The sequence below is a fragment of the Alligator mississippiensis genome, chromosome 3 (assembly GCF_030867095.1).
Source record: "Alligator mississippiensis isolate rAllMis1 chromosome 3, rAllMis1, whole genome shotgun sequence".
Lineage (NCBI taxonomy): Eukaryota > Metazoa > Chordata > Crocodylia > Alligatoridae > Alligator > Alligator mississippiensis.
The window spans coordinates 4,207,832-4,227,442 of record NC_081826.1 but is presented as its reverse complement, the minus strand read 5'-3'; the positions used below and the strand labels follow the sequence as shown (position 1 = coordinate 4,227,442).

General features: G+C 48.7%; 1 protein-coding gene across 3 annotated transcripts in view; it reads left to right on the top strand.

Moving 5' to 3' along the window:
- ADGRB1 (adhesion G protein-coupled receptor B1) overlaps positions 1-19,611 on the top strand; it is a 321,100-nt gene that overhangs the window by 293,937 nt on the left and 7,552 nt on the right. For all 3 annotated transcript variants that reach the window (XM_059723698.1, XM_059723697.1, XM_019481825.2), the window contains 6 exons: positions 490-661; positions 2,181-2,276; positions 4,657-4,711; positions 7,744-8,426; positions 9,722-9,757; positions 10,707-10,811. In XM_059723698.1, coding sequence (XP_059579681.1) covers positions 490-661; positions 2,181-2,276; positions 4,657-4,711; positions 7,744-8,426; positions 9,722-9,757; positions 10,707-10,811 — 1,147 coding nt within the window. The remainder of the gene's footprint in view (positions 1-489; positions 662-2,180; positions 2,277-4,656; positions 4,712-7,743; positions 8,427-9,721; positions 9,758-10,706; positions 10,812-19,611) is intronic.

The window sequence follows — 19,611 nt, the reverse complement described above, 5'->3', positions numbered from 1 at the left end:
CCCTCCAAACAGGCCCTCACCTGAGAGCTATTTCCTTCATGCTGTAATAGTCCAAGCACCAGTAAATATTAGCTAAGGATTGACGGCCACCATGGCAAATTGGGTTTTTCTGCAGGTGTTCCAGGTGTTTTTTGCTATATATAGTGGTGTGGAGGTGTAGGACATGGGGTGGGGTGGGGGGAAGGGGGAAGTGATGCATCTGCACCCTTCCTCCCCACCCCTGGTACCTGTGCATGGTTGCACCATTACCTAGAGGACCCCGGGAAGTGTTTGCCACTTGTTCTGATGGTGTGGGTATGATGAGCAACGCAGTCTCCTGCTTCCCCTTGGAGAGCTCACAGTGCATTTGCCTTCACCTAAGCCAATTCTTTTAGAAGACTTTGGGAGCAGGAGGTTGAGTTGGCTCCCATGAGCAGTCAAGTGGAACTGGGTGGGGCTGAAGCGGGGCTCTGATGTCTTTACTTCTCTCCCCTTCTCCTCTCTGGACAGGGCTTCCCTTTGGAGCTCCTGCGTGGTCTTACCTCTCCTGGCGCTCACCTGGATGTCAGCAGTCCTGGCGATCACGGACCGGCGATCGGCACTCTTCCAGATCCTCTTTGCTGTCTTTGACTCCCTGGAGGGCTTTGTCATAGTGATGGTCCATTGTATCCTTCGGCGAGAGGTGGGCACGGCCAGCCTTCCTACCATCCTCCTATAGCCCAATGGGCTGTATATGAGAGGTCCTTGGGGACCAGATTAGCAATGGCATCTTGTCTCTACCCAATTCAGTGATTCCTCAAACATGATAAACGGTGTGCCGTGAGTTAGGCACTGCAACGAGCATCAAGACACTACGGGCTGGAGAGGCCGGTGGACAGATGTTGCAAGCAGTGCGGTGCCATTTGGGGTGCATTATCTAGATTGCAATTTTGTCGTGGTCATGTTTGCTGACTATCAGCAGTGCAGAGACAAAGCAATAGTCATGGAAACAGCTGAATTTTAACCTTCTGGTTGCATTGCCCTTCAGTGGATGGAGCAATGCCGTACAGGAATTGCAGTGAGAAGGGCTCATGCTCTCATCCGTTTCTCTAGGCCAATATTTCCAGCTGAACTGCATCTCCCATGGTCAGGTGATTTTTCCTTTTGAGAGTCACAGGGATTCTTCAGCCTGACGGTTTCAATGTCTGCTATGATAAACTGGAGCCTTCTGGTTCACCGGCCTGTCATTTAGGGTCTGTTGGAAAAGAACAATGTTTTAAAAGCCTAGTAGTTGCAGGAAAGGGGTTCATCTGCTTTTAAACAGAACCAATAGCACCAGATGGGGTGGTTGGTTTTGGCGGTGGAGAGTTGTATTAAAATTGTCCCCGGGGGTGTTGTGTGATGGTATGAATAACACCTGGAAACTGGGACCATAACGTATAGCTAACTAGGAAGAGATGGAAGTTGACTAACACCTAGGCAGTGTCCCTGTGGATTAACACTTAAAACAGTAAAATCCTTCAGGGATGAAGGGTTTTATACACACCCATAAGTACGTAACTATTACCTATATAATATTTTTCCATGTTGATACTCTGAGAATATATTAATTGCCTAGATGAGCCACTTTATATTCAAATGCATGCATTTTGCCTTGGCCTAGCCTCTTCAAATTATCAGGGCCAGATTTATTGCTGATGTCTGACACATGAAATGAGTAGACTTATACTACTGGCTTGGCCCAGAGTCTTTTAATTAATTTTACTACGCAGTCCAGCCCTGATCTAACTCCCATTGCAGTCACTGGGAATCTGTCCATCGATTTTGATAGGTTTGGGATCAGGCTCCTAATACAGGCAATGTAGAATCATGATCGGACATAATACATGCTTATATTCTGATTTATGCACCAGGGTCCACGGTAAGTATTATGAATTACAGAATAAACACGTTGTTGTTTCTGCCTGTGCAAATCAGGCAAGTAACTACCTTGAGAACAAGCATGTGTAATAATGCAGCAGGCCCGAAGAGATTGCCATGCTGTTGTGTTTGATGAATGCTACATAAGTCCTTTTAAAGCAGTCTGAAGCAAAGACAAGATCCAGGTGCTTTAGAGGTGCCAAGTATTTACGTCTTTCATTCCCGGCCAGGCTGGCTGCTGATTTACTTGAAGCAATGCCTCCGGCTGACTCGGTCTTCTGCAAACCCATTTCTCTGTGCAGGTGCAGGATGCCGTGAAGTGCCGAGTGGTCGATCGTCAAGAAGAGGGGAACGGCGACTCTGGGGGGTCATTTCAGAACGGACATGCTCAGCTCATGGTAGGATAAAGTGTCACCGCGCTGCTTTCAAAGGGACCAGGGACACACTTTAGCCTGGAACCAATGAACCAACATCTTGACACCTTATGCATGATCTCTCTCTCAAATTTTGTAAAGCTTGGGTTGAACCCAGCTCCTTCCCAACTATAACTTCTCTTTCCATCTCTTCAGGACAGTCATAGGTCCAAACTCTTCCCCACCTCATTGTTTCCTTCATGACTTCTGCCTCCGATATGCTTCCTTGTCCTGGAAAGCAGCTATTTAATATTTATTTCATCAGACTGTGTCGTATTGTATCCATGATTTTCAAGACATCCTTTTGAAGAGATGCTGTCTTTCCAACGGACATTTTCTTGGCTTTGCCTCTCTTCATCTTACTTCCCCTTACTTCTGTTAAGCGCCATTTTTGCAAACATCCATAGAAATCATCATCCTTTTACAAACTGGAGGGGATATGCTGCAGGAGCAATCCTGCATTGTCCCCAGGGGATAAAGTGGATAACCTTGAAGGCCTGTCTTGTTTCCAGTTTCCAAGAATTGGGTGAATAGGTCAGTCCCACAGATTACAAGTGTTTGACAGGTGCCAAAAGGTGCTGATCAAGGCTTTCCTCTATATTTTTGCCACCAAATCCAGTCACCTCAGGCCTGGAGGCTCAATATGTTCACGGATAGCTTCATAGACATTAGGGCTGGAAGGGACCTCGCGAGATCATCAATACATTCATAGGAGTGAGCATGAATAAATTCATAAATTCAGGAACAGGTGCGACCACTCAATCGTCCAGCCTGACCTCCTGTACATCGCAGGGCATCGACCGTCAGCTCTTCCCCTGGCCTGAGCCCACTGCTCTGTGTAGGACTCAAGAGGGTCTTCCTGAACAACTTTCCTTGAGTGTGTTTGGAAGTGGACCTCCCACTTGTCCAACGTACAAGATATTTTGTCTGAATGGAGCCAGCTTGATGAAACATCTGGATTATTCTGTATGACTGCCCGGTCTTACTACTCTGCCAGGCTTTGCGTTGTCCGCAGCTTATCAGCTGTGATGCTGTATTTACATCCAGAACAGTGATGAAGATGTGGAATAGCATCAGGCCTTCTTCCAGTCCCTTCAGGACACCCCTAGAAACATCCTTTTTCCATAATGAGTCTTCAAGGACAGCTATTTTTGGAGATCAGCCAGCTTCCTGATCTTTTTACCATATTTTACTAATATCAATGAGTGCTAATTTTTTTTGTTTTCTTTTTAATCCAAACACCCTGCCATGCTAAGTCAAATGTCTTGCAAAAGCCTGTGGGTTTTTTACACCGGCAAAGTTACTTTCATCAACCAAACTTGTAATCCCCTTAAAGAATGAAATCACTTAATTTTTTATGAGACCTATTTTTCATTAAACCCTGTGGCCTGATAATTATGCTCTTATTTTTTTTAGCTCTCTTAGTCAAATCTTGTATTAGCTTTTCTGGCAGTTCCCCCCACCCCTACTATTTCAGGCAGGTCGTTTTGTGACCCTATTTCTCCCACTCTGTGGTATAGTAGCAACCAGATGCTTTAATAGACTTGCCCATGGTGTGGACAAAGATAAGAGCTTGCATGTATTTGCTTTTCTTGTGTGGCCCTGTATCTCCTGCTCTGAGGGATAGCAGCAACCGAGTATTTTAAGAGACTTGCCCATGGCGTGGATGAAGAAGAGAGCGTGCACGTGTTTGCTTTTAGCATGATCAGTTTGCATCCCAGCTGCATCAGTGAGGCAGCCCTCCCACACTCTGCTGCTTGGGTAGGGCTCTCTTTTTGATATTAAGGGCCACTTGTCCACATAACAGGATTTAATCTTCATTCAATTACATAAGTTATTAAATTTGAAATGGTTTTAGGGGCATTAGAGTCCAATGCTGACTCTAGCTGTCCCAGCAGTCGGTCTGAGTTTCTCAGCAGGCCTTGACTGTCTGGTGGATTTGGTTATCAGACCTGCTTAAATCCTGGAAGAGGATTCATTTGGGCTGCTCCGATCTGGAAGATAGTCCTATCTAACTTTGATGCACATGAGGACTCTTCTCTTGTGTCTTGGGAAGGTGAGAAGATAATCCAGGACAAGGCTGTCCTCTGCCCTCAAGCTGTGCTAGAAGTTGTGGCCACACGTGCAGGCAGGCAGATGCCTTTGCTGAGCGGTTTTCCCCAGCACTTGGCCTGAGACAGGATGAGCAGCTCCTTTCTCCATGTCCCAAAGCTCTTGCTTTCTATGCAGGCTGCCACGGGGGTGTGTTTGACCCATAATATCAGCGTTCATTGGTTTCCAGGTGGCTTTCCCCATCTCTCTTGCCCATCCCCGCCCCCCCCCCCCCCCCCAGTTGACCATGCCCTCTGCTTTCTCTGTTTTTCAGACCGATTTTGAGAAGGATGTGGATATGGCTTGTAGATCAGGTGAGCACATCACAGGTGAGATATCGACAAGTGACCTGGTTTGGGGATTGAACTTGGCCATTTTTTTTTTCCTTACTATTGTCTCTGTGTCTGTCCAAGTGGCTTGTGTGTATGTGTATGGGCAGCCCCCTCCCCGGAAATCCTCTCTCTGCCCTTGTGCTTGGCTTTCCTGCTCTCCCACCCAAATCCGGTGGGGCCCCTTGGCTGAAATCAAGCCTCCCCTTGATTAAACTGTCTTTCCCCAGGGCCCGTGCCTGGCAGGGGAGTGGACTCCTTGGTTGAGCAGGACGTCTCCATCTCTCCCTGCTGACCTCCTATTTTTTCTGGCTACCAAACCGGCGCCCTTGGAAAGATTTGGCGCTTCCTCCAGGAGGGAGGCTTAGCACAACCCTGGAGCAGACCTCAATCACACTGGGTTTATGGAGAAGGGGGGATTTGCCTCCCTCCCAGCCCCTCTGCCAGAAGTCCCTGGAGCCCTGGGGGTCTGCATGGGCCAGCCGCCCCCCTCAATACCACCCGTGCCCGCGGTGCTGTCTGTGGATGTGCTGTCCCGTGCGCGGTCTGCCTCCTCTTTGCAGGTTTTGCCCTTCCCTCCCGCCGCACGCCCGAGAGGCTGATTTTTAGCAACCCCTTTGCAGGCTGGTGGGCTTTCTCCCGGGCATCTCCCCTTTCTCACGCAAGCGTCTTCCCCGCTCGCTTGACCCTTGCGTATTATTCACATCTTCCAAACCAGGATCTCCTCTCTACCAGCCGCGGACTTTGCATCCGAAGTGCTCAGTTAGGAGCACCGGCAAGGAGTTCATTATTTTCTCTCTGCTTCCATCTCAGCGATCAATCACTTATTTATCTCTGTCCCTGTCTGTCTATCATTTATTTATTTCTCTCTCCCTCTCCCCCCCTCATTTGTCTTTGTCGCTATTATCTGCCTATAATTTCTTTATTTCTGTTTCTACCCGTAATTTATTTATCTCTGTCACTTTATATCTGTAATTTATTTTTTTGTTTCAATCTGGCTGTCTCCATTTCTATCCATCTTCCTATCAATTATTAATCTCTGTCACTCTTTATCGGTCTGTCTGCCACTTGTCTCGTTCTCTGTCTCTCTTTTTATCTAATCTATCTATCTACCTCTCTCTCTATCTACCAACCTGCGCCTGATTGGTATGGGTAGGTAGGAAGATAGATACCTTCCTCCCTACCTACATATCTCATGTTCAATGTATATTTATTGCACTATTATGCTTATGCTCATAATACCTTATTCCATAGTCTCTTTTTGCCCGTCTGTCTCCTACTCCAAGCCTCCCTTTTTTATTGCTCTCTCTGTCACCTTCACACCATAGTTCGAGCTGCCTTCTTCTCTCCATGTGTCTCATTGGTAATGCCAAACCCTGGCTTTCCAAACAGCATGTGCAAAAAAATCATGCCCTCAAGAGTGTGCCCACTTTGCACACGTTCTAGCCACCAGCGTGCACGCGGGCAGGGTATTTGCACATGCAGTGGGTGAAGATGACAAGGGCACTGTCCTATCACACCCAGGCGGTGTGCACGGTCATGGAGACGCGAGCACTTTCAGCGCCCTCCATGCCCTGGGTGTATCTCAAGTGCTTCATTGAATGCGGGCACCAGCTTAAAAACCTGTATTATAGATTATAGGCACAATCCCTGAGAATTGAATGGGAATGAGCTGACTCTGGTGCAACGTGAGGCATGTTCGCCTGGGGTCCTGGGCAGAGCTTGTCCTGGTGTCTGGAGCCAAGGCAATGTTTTCTCCTGCTGGAGTGCAGCATGTCTAGCTCTCACAGCCCATTCAAGCAAGGGATGTTGTTGTTTCATGTGGTTTCTTTGTAATTTGGCCCTCCCTGCACCTCTGGGGTGCCCATCTCCCTTCAGAGCCAGCTCCTAGCAGGAGTTAGCAGTGAAATCCCAGGGCCAGCAAACCCACCTCTGCACCACGGCGCTGCCTTCTCCAACAGGGAGGGCTGAGTCTTTCCCCAAAGACCCTTCAGTCTCCCTACTCTTGGAAAAAAAGGCTCCCTTTATTTTTCCCTGAGTTTATTTCCCACTCTGGGTTGAAACGCTGGGTAAGTAACAGTCAGTCGGACCCCATTCTGGTCCTGTCTATGCCCTTGAATGACATCAAGGTCAAGGTCACCAGCTCATTAACGTTTCTTTTGCAGGCTTATGTCTAGAAAAGGAGCAGTTGTCACTGTTTAGCAGACAGCGCTGTATGGGAATGTGTGTGTATGTGTGTGTTTGTCCCCTATATATCTATAATATATATATTTAATCTTCAAACTGGCATGTTCACTTTGCACCCGGATTAAGGCTGTTTCCTGTGCTAAGAACAAGCACACTTTAACTTCCTTTGTCCTTCAAATCAAGGTGAAAATCATTAAGTAATGAACTCTCACAACAAACCTGGCCTCATTACCGGTAATAGAGCTCCGGTCTAATCACCAGCGTAGGGTCAGGTATTTTACAATGACATTTTAAAAGTTGAAATCACTCGATGCATTGAACTCCAAGCAGGTTGCAGGAATGGGTTAGCTTGGAGAAAATGCCTGAATTCAAAAAAATGGAGAACAAAAAAGCAGCAGGCTGGTCAGGATGTTGTGTGTCCATGGCTTTTACACTAAGAGTGATTTTTTTTTAGCTTCAAATGACATTTGGCTTCAACAGTATAGTTAATTCACACTAAAAAAAAAGATACTGTATTACCAAAAAAATAAATTTTCCCCCTCCACCCCCAAAAAAATGTTGGGCTTGCAACAATTTTCAAGTTTTTTGGCTTTTTGTTCCATTTTGGGGTCCTTGAACCTTCTTCTGGGTTGGGAGAATGGGTATCTGCCACCCTCTCCATCCCAGTCAGGCAAACTGGGAGTAGGAAACCAGGACAGAGCCATGCCCACCACCCATGCATCCTATTTGTGGGAGTCAAGGGAACATGCCAGGATGCCTGGATGAAAGCATGAGTGTTGATGTTGTGTTGAGAGCTTGATGGAGGTGAGTTTGAGGTTTTGAGGATCCTCCTTTGCTTCCCGCAGTGTTGAATAAAGACATCACTGCCTGCAGGACCTCCACCATCACCGGGACGCTGAAGCGCCCGTCTCTGCAGGACGAGGAGAAGCTAAAACTGAGTCACCAGAAGGGCTCGTCGAACTTCAACAGTCTTCCAGCCAACGTCTCCAAGATGCACCTCCAGGGCTCGCCGCACTACCTGGGAGCCATCAACTTGAACGAGTTCAGCAACCACACGCTCACCCTGAAGAAGGACAAGAACCAGCCACCCAAGTCGATCTACATCTGCGATGGGGACATCTTCAAGAAGCTGGACTCTGAGCTCTCGAGAGCGCAGGAGCAAACGCTGGACACCAGCTACGTCATCCTGCCCAGCAACACCTCCACCCTGCGGGCCAAGCCACCCAAGGATGAGAGCAAATACAGCATCAATATCGACCAGATGCCCCAGACGCGGCTCATCCACCTCAGCATGGCCAACGACCCGGGCTTTGTGGTCAAGAGTCCCCCACGGGAGCCCCCCACGGTGGCCCTGACATGTAGCGAGGTGCAAAGCTCTCCCATGCTGCAGCAGCAGCAGTTGCAGCCGCCGAATATCTCCAACGAGTCGCAGATCCCCAACAGCCTGTGCGACCCAGGCGACTCAGGGAACTCAGGCCTGGTGTCCAAGAGTGAGACCGTCTCCACCCTCTCCATGAGCTCCTTGGAGGTAAGTGGACAATGCATGGCTGCTTGGAGCCCGTCTGAACATCTGAACCACCTTCAGGGTTGATGTCCCGTCTTGCACAAGGGCCAGGACCAGAGGTTTCAGGAGAAGACTGCTTTCTTAAATGCATTGTCAAGCAGTTTCAATGCCATGCACCCGGGAGGGGGATGCTGATCCCTGCAGGGGATCATAAGAAACTAGGACTGGAAGGGTCTTTACAAGCTCATCTAGTCCACCCCCCTGCTCAAGGCAGGCTCATCCCCGATAAAACCGTCCCAGCCAAGTGTCCGTCCAACCTGCTCTTGAATGCAGATGCCAGTTTCTCGAGGCAGCCTGCTCCAATGTTTGACCACCCTTGTAGCATAGGACTTGACCCTTGAAGAGTCAGAACCCATATGGTTTTCATCCTAGACCGTCAAGTTGCAGATGCCCTCCCTTTTCAACACAACCGTCCCTCTCCCTCTATTTTCCTCTCTCTGCATTTATATCAGAGGTTCGTACCCCTTCTTGAAAACGAGCTGGCTGCAAGATTCGCCGCCGCTCGGCCAATTTCCTTTAGGCCTGTGCAAATTCACGTTGAGGTTATTTAAGCTTTTAGCCATTTGAATGAGAGTCCTATCACGAGCCCTCCCTAGAAGGGCTTTAGGGGGATGCTAGTGACGGGAGGGTAAACTCCCTAGAACAGTTTTGACCTTATAGACATGTGGTTGCAGAAATCGGGTCCCTCCTCAGCAGAGAAAGCCTTTCTTGGTTCTTGCCTTGGGTCCTAGTTCAAACCATCTTGCACTGGGTCCACTATGAATCTTCCAGTTTTTTGGTCTTTGATTCTCCACCACCTCTATGGACATTTCCCACCTCTATGGGACTGGCTGTAGTGCAAAGGTGCACAACTACCTCCTGCTTACCATACAGAAGTGCACCCTCTGAACCCACTGTGTAGATTGGGACTGAGACGGAGGCTTGAAACAACCCAAGTCCAGTGTTGGCAAGAGCTTTCCCAGTTAAAGAGGAGTGGATGGGCACTGGTTTCCACATCCCGTATCCAGAAAGCTGTTGCAAAGGCTTCAAATGTTTGCAAAGTCTTCCTATCCCATCCATTGCAGTGAAGCACCCCGGGCACAAATGCATGCAGCTGCTTTTTCCTAGGCTAGCAGCTGAGATGGCTCATAGCAGCCCTGGTATCTCCTCCTCGCTTTCAGAGCTGATGGATGTGGGATAGGGATGGGATAGGAGGCAGAGACAGACTCTCTTTTCGGGGCCACAGTCAATCACTCACTGATTTCTCTTTGAATTTGCAGAGACGGAAATCTCGGTACGCAGAGCTCGACTTCGAGGTGAGTGTGTCCTTCTATCTACGCAGCAGGAGAGGGGATGAGGAGAGAGATAAACCTCAGCCAGGGAGCTAGAAAGGGTTGAGGGAGAGCAAGCCAGGCTGGCTGAATGGCAAGGTTTACTCAGCGTATCTACATAAAGGGATGATTTACCCAGATTTGCGGGCGCTTAATTCACTGAGCGGTTAATGTTGTGCAAATGTTTGTAAATCAGGAGCTTAAATCCATTTGCACAAGGCTGGCAAACAGTCTTGTCTGGCAGGGAGAGCCTGGTAGAAAACCAGAGAAGGCCGGGCGAAAAAACCAGCCGGCCCGTGTGTGACCTGAAATGTGCAGCTCTGTGCACCAGAGCTGCTCCCTTCTGCTTGTGCTGGCTGTTGGGGAGTCCAAGACCCTGGGGCTTTAGGGGGGAAGCTACTCAGATGATCCCCATCCGCACAGCATGGGAGCTAGTAATGAACCTTGCAGCAGCCCTTTGAGGCCAGAGGACTTCTCCCTGGTTTACAGACGGGCAAAACTGAGGCCCAGATCGGGGAAGTGTCATGCCCAGACAGAGACGCATGTAGTGGGCAGACCGATTCCTGGAAGGGCTTTCCAGCTTTGGAGGACAGTGTTGGTGTTAGCACAAGGTGCGATGCAGGTGGCACGGGTGACTTGTGTGACAGGGACTGACCTCAAGGTTGACCCTAAACCTCAGTGTAGACATGGTCTCAGGCTCACCAATGCAACCCTAAAAATCAGGTGCAATGGGCTCCTTTTGCGCTCAGGCTTGTCCAAGTGGAGTTTCTGGCTCTGAACAGGAAAGACCTTGTTCAGGCTGCAGGTTTTCCCTGCAGCTAGATTGCAAGGGCTGAGACGCTCGCTTTAGCCCTCTTCTAGCTGTCACGCTGGATGCTTTGAGCCATGGAGGAGTGAAGGGTTGGCTGACCTGTTGCACTCCCCTTTGCTTCAGAAAATCATGCACACGAGAAAACGTCACCAGGACATGTTCCAGGACCTGAACAGGAAGCTGCAGCACGCAGAGAAGGAGAAGGAGTCTCCGCCAGTAGACAGCAAGGTCAGTCTCGCGCCCTTCAGAGCCGTGGCTTTCGACTCCCAGCACCCTGCAGAGCACAGGGATGGACCAAGGAGCTGGAAAATGCAGGGCTTCTTCCCTGCCTCTCCTATTTGAGTTTCATTTCACCCTCCACTTAATGGCGTGAGCAGGTGTGTGTGTGTGTGCGTGCATTTCCAGGCTTGCCCTCTTCTAGCTGCATTCGCATATAGCTTGGCCATGTGTTGGCTGAAGACCGGAAAGGAGAACACAAGTCCCAAAGCTGTTTCACAGCCGGTGACACTTGCACTCTTCTTTATCTCAAAGAGCAATGACTTGTGGCTGTGAAGCAACTCTGAGCGCTTTCTCCATCTTTCGGGTTTGCGGCCTCCATCATCCTGGACCTAGGGAGGGGAAAGGTTAGCGGCTGTGTGCATGCACATGGCTTTTGCAGACGGGGTGGGGGGTTTCTGACATCCTTTGCACCCTCTACAGGGGCTGCCTTTTAGCCCAAGATGGGAGCAGAAGCCACATCACCAGGATGAGATTTCAGCTGCGGTGAAATGGTCTAAGAGCAGCCTGACCTCAGCACGGGGCGTTAATTAAAGTAGGACAAGAAACTTGCAGCTGTTTTCACTTGCGTGGTGCTTTCCTAGGTCTTCCGCAGCAGAGCTGGAGGCTTGGTGGGGGGAATATATAGAAAGGCTTCACAAAAAAGGCAAAGAGCAAGGCTTGGAAATACCAAATGTCACCGGGGCCTGCTTCAAGGTCTGTGCAGCTGTGGTGTGGCCTGCATTACACTGTCACAGCTGCTTCTGGCACTTAGGGCAGTCTGGCTCCATGCAGGGATGTCCCTTCCAGCAAGCCACATATTGCAACAGCTTTTGGGGACGGTGCTTGGTGGCTGCTGCTGGCCCAGGAACTGAGTCAAAGGCGAGGAAATGAATTACCTCCAGCAGAACAGGAGAGAGATGTGGGAGCAGCTAAGTGCAAGGCATCTGCAAAGCCTGGGTCAGATCTCCCCTCGGGATCATAATAGGATGAGATTTCTCCCTGGTTGGTTGTAGCATTTTCCCTGGGTTTGGCCTAGGATGAGAAGCAGCAGTGTGAAAATACCATGAAGCAGCCTGTCTGGCTTGCTTATTTTCCCAGGCTGGCAGTGCACATCTTTCATATGAATCTTTTTTGGTTGCCTATCTAAAAGCTCAGGTTGCTAGCAGGAGGCACCAAAGATGCTTTCAGCATTGAGCCGCCTGGAGCTGTGTCTGCATAGTCTCTGGAGCATGCAGGACCATCACTGAGCAATTGGTGCTGCCCGTTAGTGCCCATCTGTGTGCCAGGGAGCAGGGCTGAGGATCCTAGGGCAGCCCCAAACCCTGGGTATGCGTTCCCTATTGTGTATGCAGAGACCCAGAGCACCAGGCTGGCGTGGTGCATGTTCAGAGCCACTCCTGAGCTCTTGCTGCTGCCACATTTAGGGGTACAGACACATTTAGGAATGGCCTGAGCGTGCAGTGACCGCCCTGGGCTCATACTGAGGCCAGACACAGCTTTATAGTCCCAACTTTCAGTAGAAGGGAACTAAGGAGATGTGATGTAAATACTTGTACAACCCAATTCCCCTTCTGGCCACCACCTTTGCTACCCTAAGGGCCTGACCACACCATTTCCTACCGTGAGATTTAGGGGCTGTCGTTCACAGAGCAATGGGGGCATCCGTTTTGCCAGGTTTTAAGCTAATGAGAACAAGTTGCATTTCCCTCCTGCACCGTTTTGCTATCAGTCCCTCGACCCCAGGCGAAGGAGACAGGCCTGAGAAGCCCCGGGCCCGTCCACGCACACAGCGAAACAAACCTGTCTCTTTTTTGTGCACGTTTAGGTTATAAAACGCTGGAGCATTTCTTCTGGTGGAAGTGATAAAACTAACGTTAGCGTAAGTCTGACTTTCTCTTTCGCATGGGAGAGCGTTTTAGGCCGGCCCCACAACCTCCCGTGATGCATGGCTCCAAGCACTTCCTCTCGTCTGCAGAAAACCCCCTGCCCTTTTGGACACGAACAAGGCCATGAGCATCCCAGAATGCCCTTGTACCTCTCTACGCATCCTACCGTAGTGTAGAAGAGACTTCTGGTGAGTCTCCAGGCTCATCCACCTGCATTGCTAAAACTTTGATTTCATTCTCCCTCAGCTGCCTTTGAGTGACGGCAGCCCGGTCTGGCCTTGACTATCCCTGTCATGGCAATGCTCCGACTTCCCTTGACACCATGCTCCATTGCCCTAGTTGCTCTCCAAGGTATGAAGCTTTTCCTAATCCTTTCCCTGCTCTGCTCCCTTCCTCTCCAAGATCAGAGACCTGCTGCTGGGATGCAAACCAAATACTTGCTTGGGAGTCTAGTCCTTTGATACGATCTAGGATGGAGGGTGGCTTTGCTTGATGACTTCGAATTTAAATGACGGTCCATCTCTGTTCTGCAGAGCTGCTTTTTAACAGAGTAAAAATGACAAGCCCATCGTGGCATCTGGCTGGTTTCTCTGCAATGAGCTATTTTGCAGCCACTGTCAGATATTCAGAAGATGCTGAAAGGGACTGGCTTTGTGTCTTGGGACTGCTGCTTCCAGAAGAAGTTTCTGGTTATCATTTATTTCCATTTGATATGAAAAGCCCATTTTCAAAATCCCTTCCAGAAAAGGTTGGTGGTTCAATACCAAGCAATCTTCTGCACATGGACAAGATCCTACGTCCCCCCATGCTTATCCTTAACATTATGAACCTTATATTTCTGCCACTGCAGAGATGACGACAACCACCCTTTTTGCCCAAAGATACACCTCGAGTCATGGTAAGGAAATGACCTTTGTGGTGGAAACAGAGCTCAGGGGGTCTCCTAATACTGGTGGCCAGGTCTAGCTGTTTGGCTCTCTCTACATTAGGATTGCTTTAGCAATATAAAAATAATAGTGCATTATACCTGCAAAAAGGCATGGCTGGCAATGGTTCAGGTATCTTGATGCAGCTCTAGAGGCATGAGTTCAAGTCTCCTTGCAGACTTGGGCTAAATACTGTTTTCAAATGACTCAGCTTTGTTCATTCAGGCTGGGGGGTCAGAGATTGTCCTGCCTTAGCCATTGCTTTAGCCCATGATCTATTGGGATCAGGTGAAGTTTTGTCTCTCGTGGTGGACCCAGATATACCAGCAACACTGGCTGCTGTACTGGCAATGAAACCATCCCCACAAGCAAAACATGTGCTTCTGTTAAACATGAAGTTTTGCCGGTAGAGTAGGGTGCCACCTTAGAGACTAACTGATTTTGAGAGACATGAGCTTTTGCAGGCAACAACCTACTTCCTCTTTAGGTTAAAATAGTTTGGCTGGTTTCACTGCATCTAAACCAGTGGGTTTTCACCCTGTGGTCCATGGACCCCCTGGGAGTCCACAAACCATGTCTAAGGGGTCCGCAAAAGATGATTATGAGCAATCACAAGCATGTGAATACCCACACTTACACTTCAAAGAGGTCTGCACCTCCATTTGAATTTTTTAGATGTCCGCATATGAAAAATAGGTTGAAAACCACTAGACTATGGGTTTCTGGCCAGCATATCTATGTCCATCCAAGATCATACCTCTTCACAGCCCCAGTCAACAGAGCTATGTCTGCACAAGTCTGTAGCATAGCTCTGGCCCTAGAAATGCTTGCCCAGATGCAAATAAGGGGCTGGCTGCAAATGGTTTCACACTTACTGAGAATACGGCCCGTTAAACAACACCCATAAGTCTCATCTCCTAATATTGCAGAATTATTGTGCTGTAATTTCCCTGGGCTCACAAAGATATTAGCAATACTAAAAGGAGGGCACTTCTTGGCCCTGATTCAGCACATGCCCCATTAAGCATACCATCAAAACCCCGGCAGATGCAATACTTGGGGATACTTCGGTAGGTGCTTACAGCTATGCAGCTATCTAAATACCTTCCTCGACTGCAACCCTGGAGGCTCATCCAGAACCCACTGCGATTAGTGCATTCCCATTGCCAGCAATGAGCTTTGCATTAAATTTCGAATGACTGTTGATGTTACTGAGACATTACCGTAGAGGCTCTGCGCAGGGGTAGAGGAGGAGAAAGGGATTGCTCCTTGTGATAGAGAGTCTCTGCAGGCCACAAGGAAAGTAAAGAGAAAACATCATCCTAGGGAAGTCCAGTTTGTAGTAGTAGCATTGCTAGCAATTATTTCCATGCAACCCACAGAGCAGGGCCGAGACTAAATTAACGGAGAGACACAGAGGCCAATTAAGTCATCCAGTCTGTTCCTTAGGGTTCAGCATATGATTGTTCGTCGTGATGTATTATCTGTGTATATTCACTTTATGGAAATGTATCCCTCCAAGGCTAGGCTGTATGCACAGCTATTTCTGATAAGAAAACAAAAAAACCTGCATCAGCCAATAGGGCCAGGTTTCAGAAATCCCAAATCCACTTGGATCCCAACCCAGGTACACACTCACCTGTCTAGTGCATGGATACATGGACTTTGCATATCTGAGCTCATGTGAACTAATCAGGGAAGCAATTTCCACCACCAAGCTGAAATTACCATCTGATACTGGAGAGCAATTCGGTCCGGCAGAGAGAGATGTAGCTGGAAAGGGAAGACTACATAGTTCAGATTGGAAAGAAATTGCAGTTGTTGAATGTGGTAGTTCATCCATCGAGGCATCATACTAAGGGACGTAGTAAACCCTCTTGCAAACGTGACGTCAGGATTGAGCATCTCTCTAAAAGACCCAGGGCAGCTCAGCTAGAAGTCATGGTGTTGGCGCAGGGATTGCCAGGTGAAGCTCTCAGGCCTGCATTTTGCAGAAGGTCCTGATGATCACCGTGGTCCCTGTTGGCCATCGAATCTATAAACCTCTGTCTCACAAGATCCCAGTCCCACTCCCTTCATAAATAAGATGGGAACACGGCAAGCTCAAGCCCTGGAGTGGTACTGGTAGCAGACGAGGAGGGAAATAACTGAGAAGCAGCTTCCCTAAGGATTCAGAGGTTGCCACCAGCTCCTTCAGTTGTACCCAGAACCAAACCTGGCAGCCAGCGGGGATCACCCAGCCGAGGCTTAACACACTCCCTGCAAGAAACGTCCTATAACAAATAGACAGCTGGTAAGAGTTTGAGTGCTTTTGAGCAGTCACCCCCCTGCACAGCATGTTGTAGCAGCGAACCTGGAAGTGGTCATGGCCTGGAGAGTCACTGCAAGGTCTGCATCAGAAGTGTTTGCAGTCACTCAACCAAACACACATGTGGAGGGGGAGCTCACCGGCTGGGGGGCAGCATCCCTGAGAAAGACCATGGGGCTTTGATGCATCACAGATGCAGTATGGGTCTGCAATGTGACTCAGTTGTAAAAAAAAAAAAGCAAATGCAATTTTGGGTCTCCATCAACAGGGGTATTGGGTGATGGTGCCGCTCTACATGGCACTAGTTAGGCCTCTTCTACAGTATGGCATACCATGCTGGGCTCGTCATTTTAAGAAGGATGTTAAGAAAGAGGTGACAAAAATGGCAAAGGATTCGGAAGGCAAGTCATACAAGGAGAAGTTGAAAGACCTCAGCGTGTTTGAGTATGGGGTGCTAGCAATCTTCACATCCTGAAAAGGGTGCCATAAAGAAGAGGACGTACCACTTCCCTCCCTTGTTGCAGAGGCACAGCTTCAAATTATAGCAAAATTGACTTAGATTATATCTCAGGGAGTACCACTTCTCTCCCTTGTTGCAGAGGCATGACTTCAAATTATAGCAAAGTTGATTTAGATTATATCCCAGGGGGGAAAAAAAATGCACTATTAAAATCAGGAGGCAGAAGAACAGAGTGGCTTCGAAGGATGTGTTCCACCTCTGAAATAGCCGCCGGCGCTTTGTGAGCTCTCCTTTCTGCTGTTCTCTAGCTAACAACAATTGCTTCCCAGATCCTGTTGTCTAAAAAGTAAGTTAAGCACTTGGAAAACTTTGGTTGCCGATGGATTTCTCTGCTCAAATACTAACCATGACCTGCCCCTTACAGACTATGGGTTCGAACACACGACACCCATGGCCCAAAAGCTCCATATCTCTCCATCAAAGAACTGTGTGTTAAAGGAAAGTTGGAATAAAAAAAAAACCCTCGAAAGCCATTGTGTGCCTGGTAGAAAGGATCCTGATGATGCTCATGCAGAGATATGCCTAGACAAGACTGAATATCTCCAAAGAGCTTTTCCCAATAATGCGATTACTACAGATCCTGTCCCTTTTCTCTGCGTATTGTTGGAAGCTGCTGAGCTCTTCAAGAGTATGGTATAAAAGGGGATGTATTGCAGGCTTTTTGGGAGGGCTCGGCTTTGTTTCCACTGTGCTTAACATGGGCAATGAGAGTGATGAAAAGGACCGTCCTGAAGGCCTTCTCATTGGGATGTCTTTGATCCGGTTCCAGTGAGAAAATGTCAGTCACAAAACTTTCTCTCTTTGCCCCTCTGTTTAGTTTTGCATTTGCTTTGAAAAGCAGGTTTTTACATGTTTGGGGATGCGCACATCAGATCCTGGACTTTTTCATTGCAGCTTGCAGTGGTTTCCGCATCCTGGGCTTTCTTGCCCTTGGCTTTATTTTACCTTCCTGGGGTTAAAGTCCATCAAACCCTCCTATGAGCTTTGCTTTAAATCATAGGTTTAAATGAAATCAAAATTCGAAAGAGGCACCCCGTTGCAATGGCTAAGTTAGGGCATGTTTCCTATTGGAGTGGGGACCCCCTGGGCCATCAGTCCTTGGCCCCTGTAGTCACAGGGTGAAACGTAGTCCACAAAGAGACCAGACAAAGACTTCATCCTGCATTCGCCCTGAAAGCTAGTCCTGAAACTTGGCCGCTGGCTCACACCAGAGCCCGGCCCAAGTACTCAAACTTTCCATGAACTTTTTGGGCAGCCTGGATCACCTCTTGTGTTTGGAGCAAAGTCTGACGCCAAGCTGAAAAATAATAGTCAGGTCTAGTAATAACCCCCGTTGAGCTCCTGAGGGCAACCTCTCCTGCCTTGCCTCTTCTCAAGCCACGATTTCACTTGCCCCTTCTGCAACCAGCCATCAAGCTCCCCTCTGTTTCCCAAACCCTTGCTTTGATATATTCCAAGATAGCAAAATCTTCACATCTAGCCCTTGAAAGTCTTGAGAAGAGGGCCATACTATTGTAAGAAAAATGCATAACTGTTGCATTGCCCTTTTCTCAAGATTTTCGGGGCTGGGTGTGAAGACGCAGCTCAGAAAAAAGCCAAAAAGCTGGCTGCTGGTGCTAGCAGAAAACATGCCCTAAGTTTCAGAGGCTCATTAAGGGATGTTCATATCAACTCCCCACCTTGTCCGCACTCACCGGCGGAGCTCTCAAAAGGTTTTTCACGTCTTCCCAAAGCCCGTGGTGTTGTCGGTAATTAGCAGTCAGGGCCCGTGTGTCCGCCGGCCACAGACCAGCGCATGTCAGCGCTAATCCACTTGTCTGCTGGCTACCTGGCCTTTCGCTCGCTGGCTGGGGAGATGGTGACATTGCTTCAGGGTAGGAAATTTCCACTCCCGTCACTCAGGAGCAGAGCCTGCTGTCACCGGCTGCCCAGCCAGGACTCGGAGAAAGGCCGCGGTGTTGCATGCAAACCCGCTCGGATGCGAGAAGCTTGCAAAAGCTGAGACCTGGCGGAAGGACCCGGGTCTCCTCAGCCCCTTGGTGGGGGGAAATCCCACCCGCCGACAGGATGCCGCTGCTGCGCTGCAAATTTAATGCTCTCTGCACTTTTTAAAGGCTTTAATAACATGATAATTGGCAACTGTTAAAAGGCAAATTAAAGTGCCTTATACAGGGAATGTTACATGAAGTGTAATAATTGCGACAATAAATCCCGTTAGGAAAATTACAGAGAACCGTAATTCACTCAGCTGCAAACCATCTCTCAGCTACTCAATGTCCCATGCGCTACCCGCCAGCCCCCACGTAGCTCGTCTCCCCCTCAGTATCTCATATGCCAACCGTCCGTCATTTCTTGTCTCTCGGATAGATAGACAGATGATCCACTACCTGGTACCCCGTATTATCAATCTGCAGTGATGCTGTCTCCCGTGTCTTTCACCAGCCACCAGTCTGGCCACCCAGGCACTTTTCAGGTCCCTTCCTATGCCAACCCCTGGCTTTTCTTCTGCTTTGAACGACAGCATTTATTCTGCCACTTGATAAAGCTGTTAGCAGCTCAGGGATCCCTCTGTTTTCCTTATACACCGACCTACCCATCAGTAGATGACCATGTTACTCAAAAGCCTTGAAAGCAGAGCCTGACCCGACCCTGGATCCTCATGTTGGGTAAACCACTAACTCACTGGGTCTGCATTTCCGAAAGTGCTCTCTAAATGTCCATCCAGGAAGAGCACACACTGACTGCTGACACTTCCTTAGCCTGATGAAGGGTTTTTGAACCTGAAAGCTTGCTTAATAACTATTCTCCAACTATTTGGGTTGGTCTAATAAAAGATATCAAATTCATCCAAGGAACCTTGTCTGCTCTAAATGTCAGGCGCTCTGCTTTGGGTGCAGAAGAGCTAATTTCCATAGTGTCTGAACCACCCTTTACATTTAGTCGACAGCAGCATTGGAAATAAAGCAGGAAATGAGGGCCACATTTTCAGAGTGGGCTGTCCAAGCAGAGTCCTACGATGCAAAGGAGCTAGGCCTCCCAAAAGCATCACTGCATTCAGATAAAACAGAGCCTCAGAAGTATTTGGTCCTGGCTACTGTCGAGAAGACGATGCTGGACAAGATGGTTCATG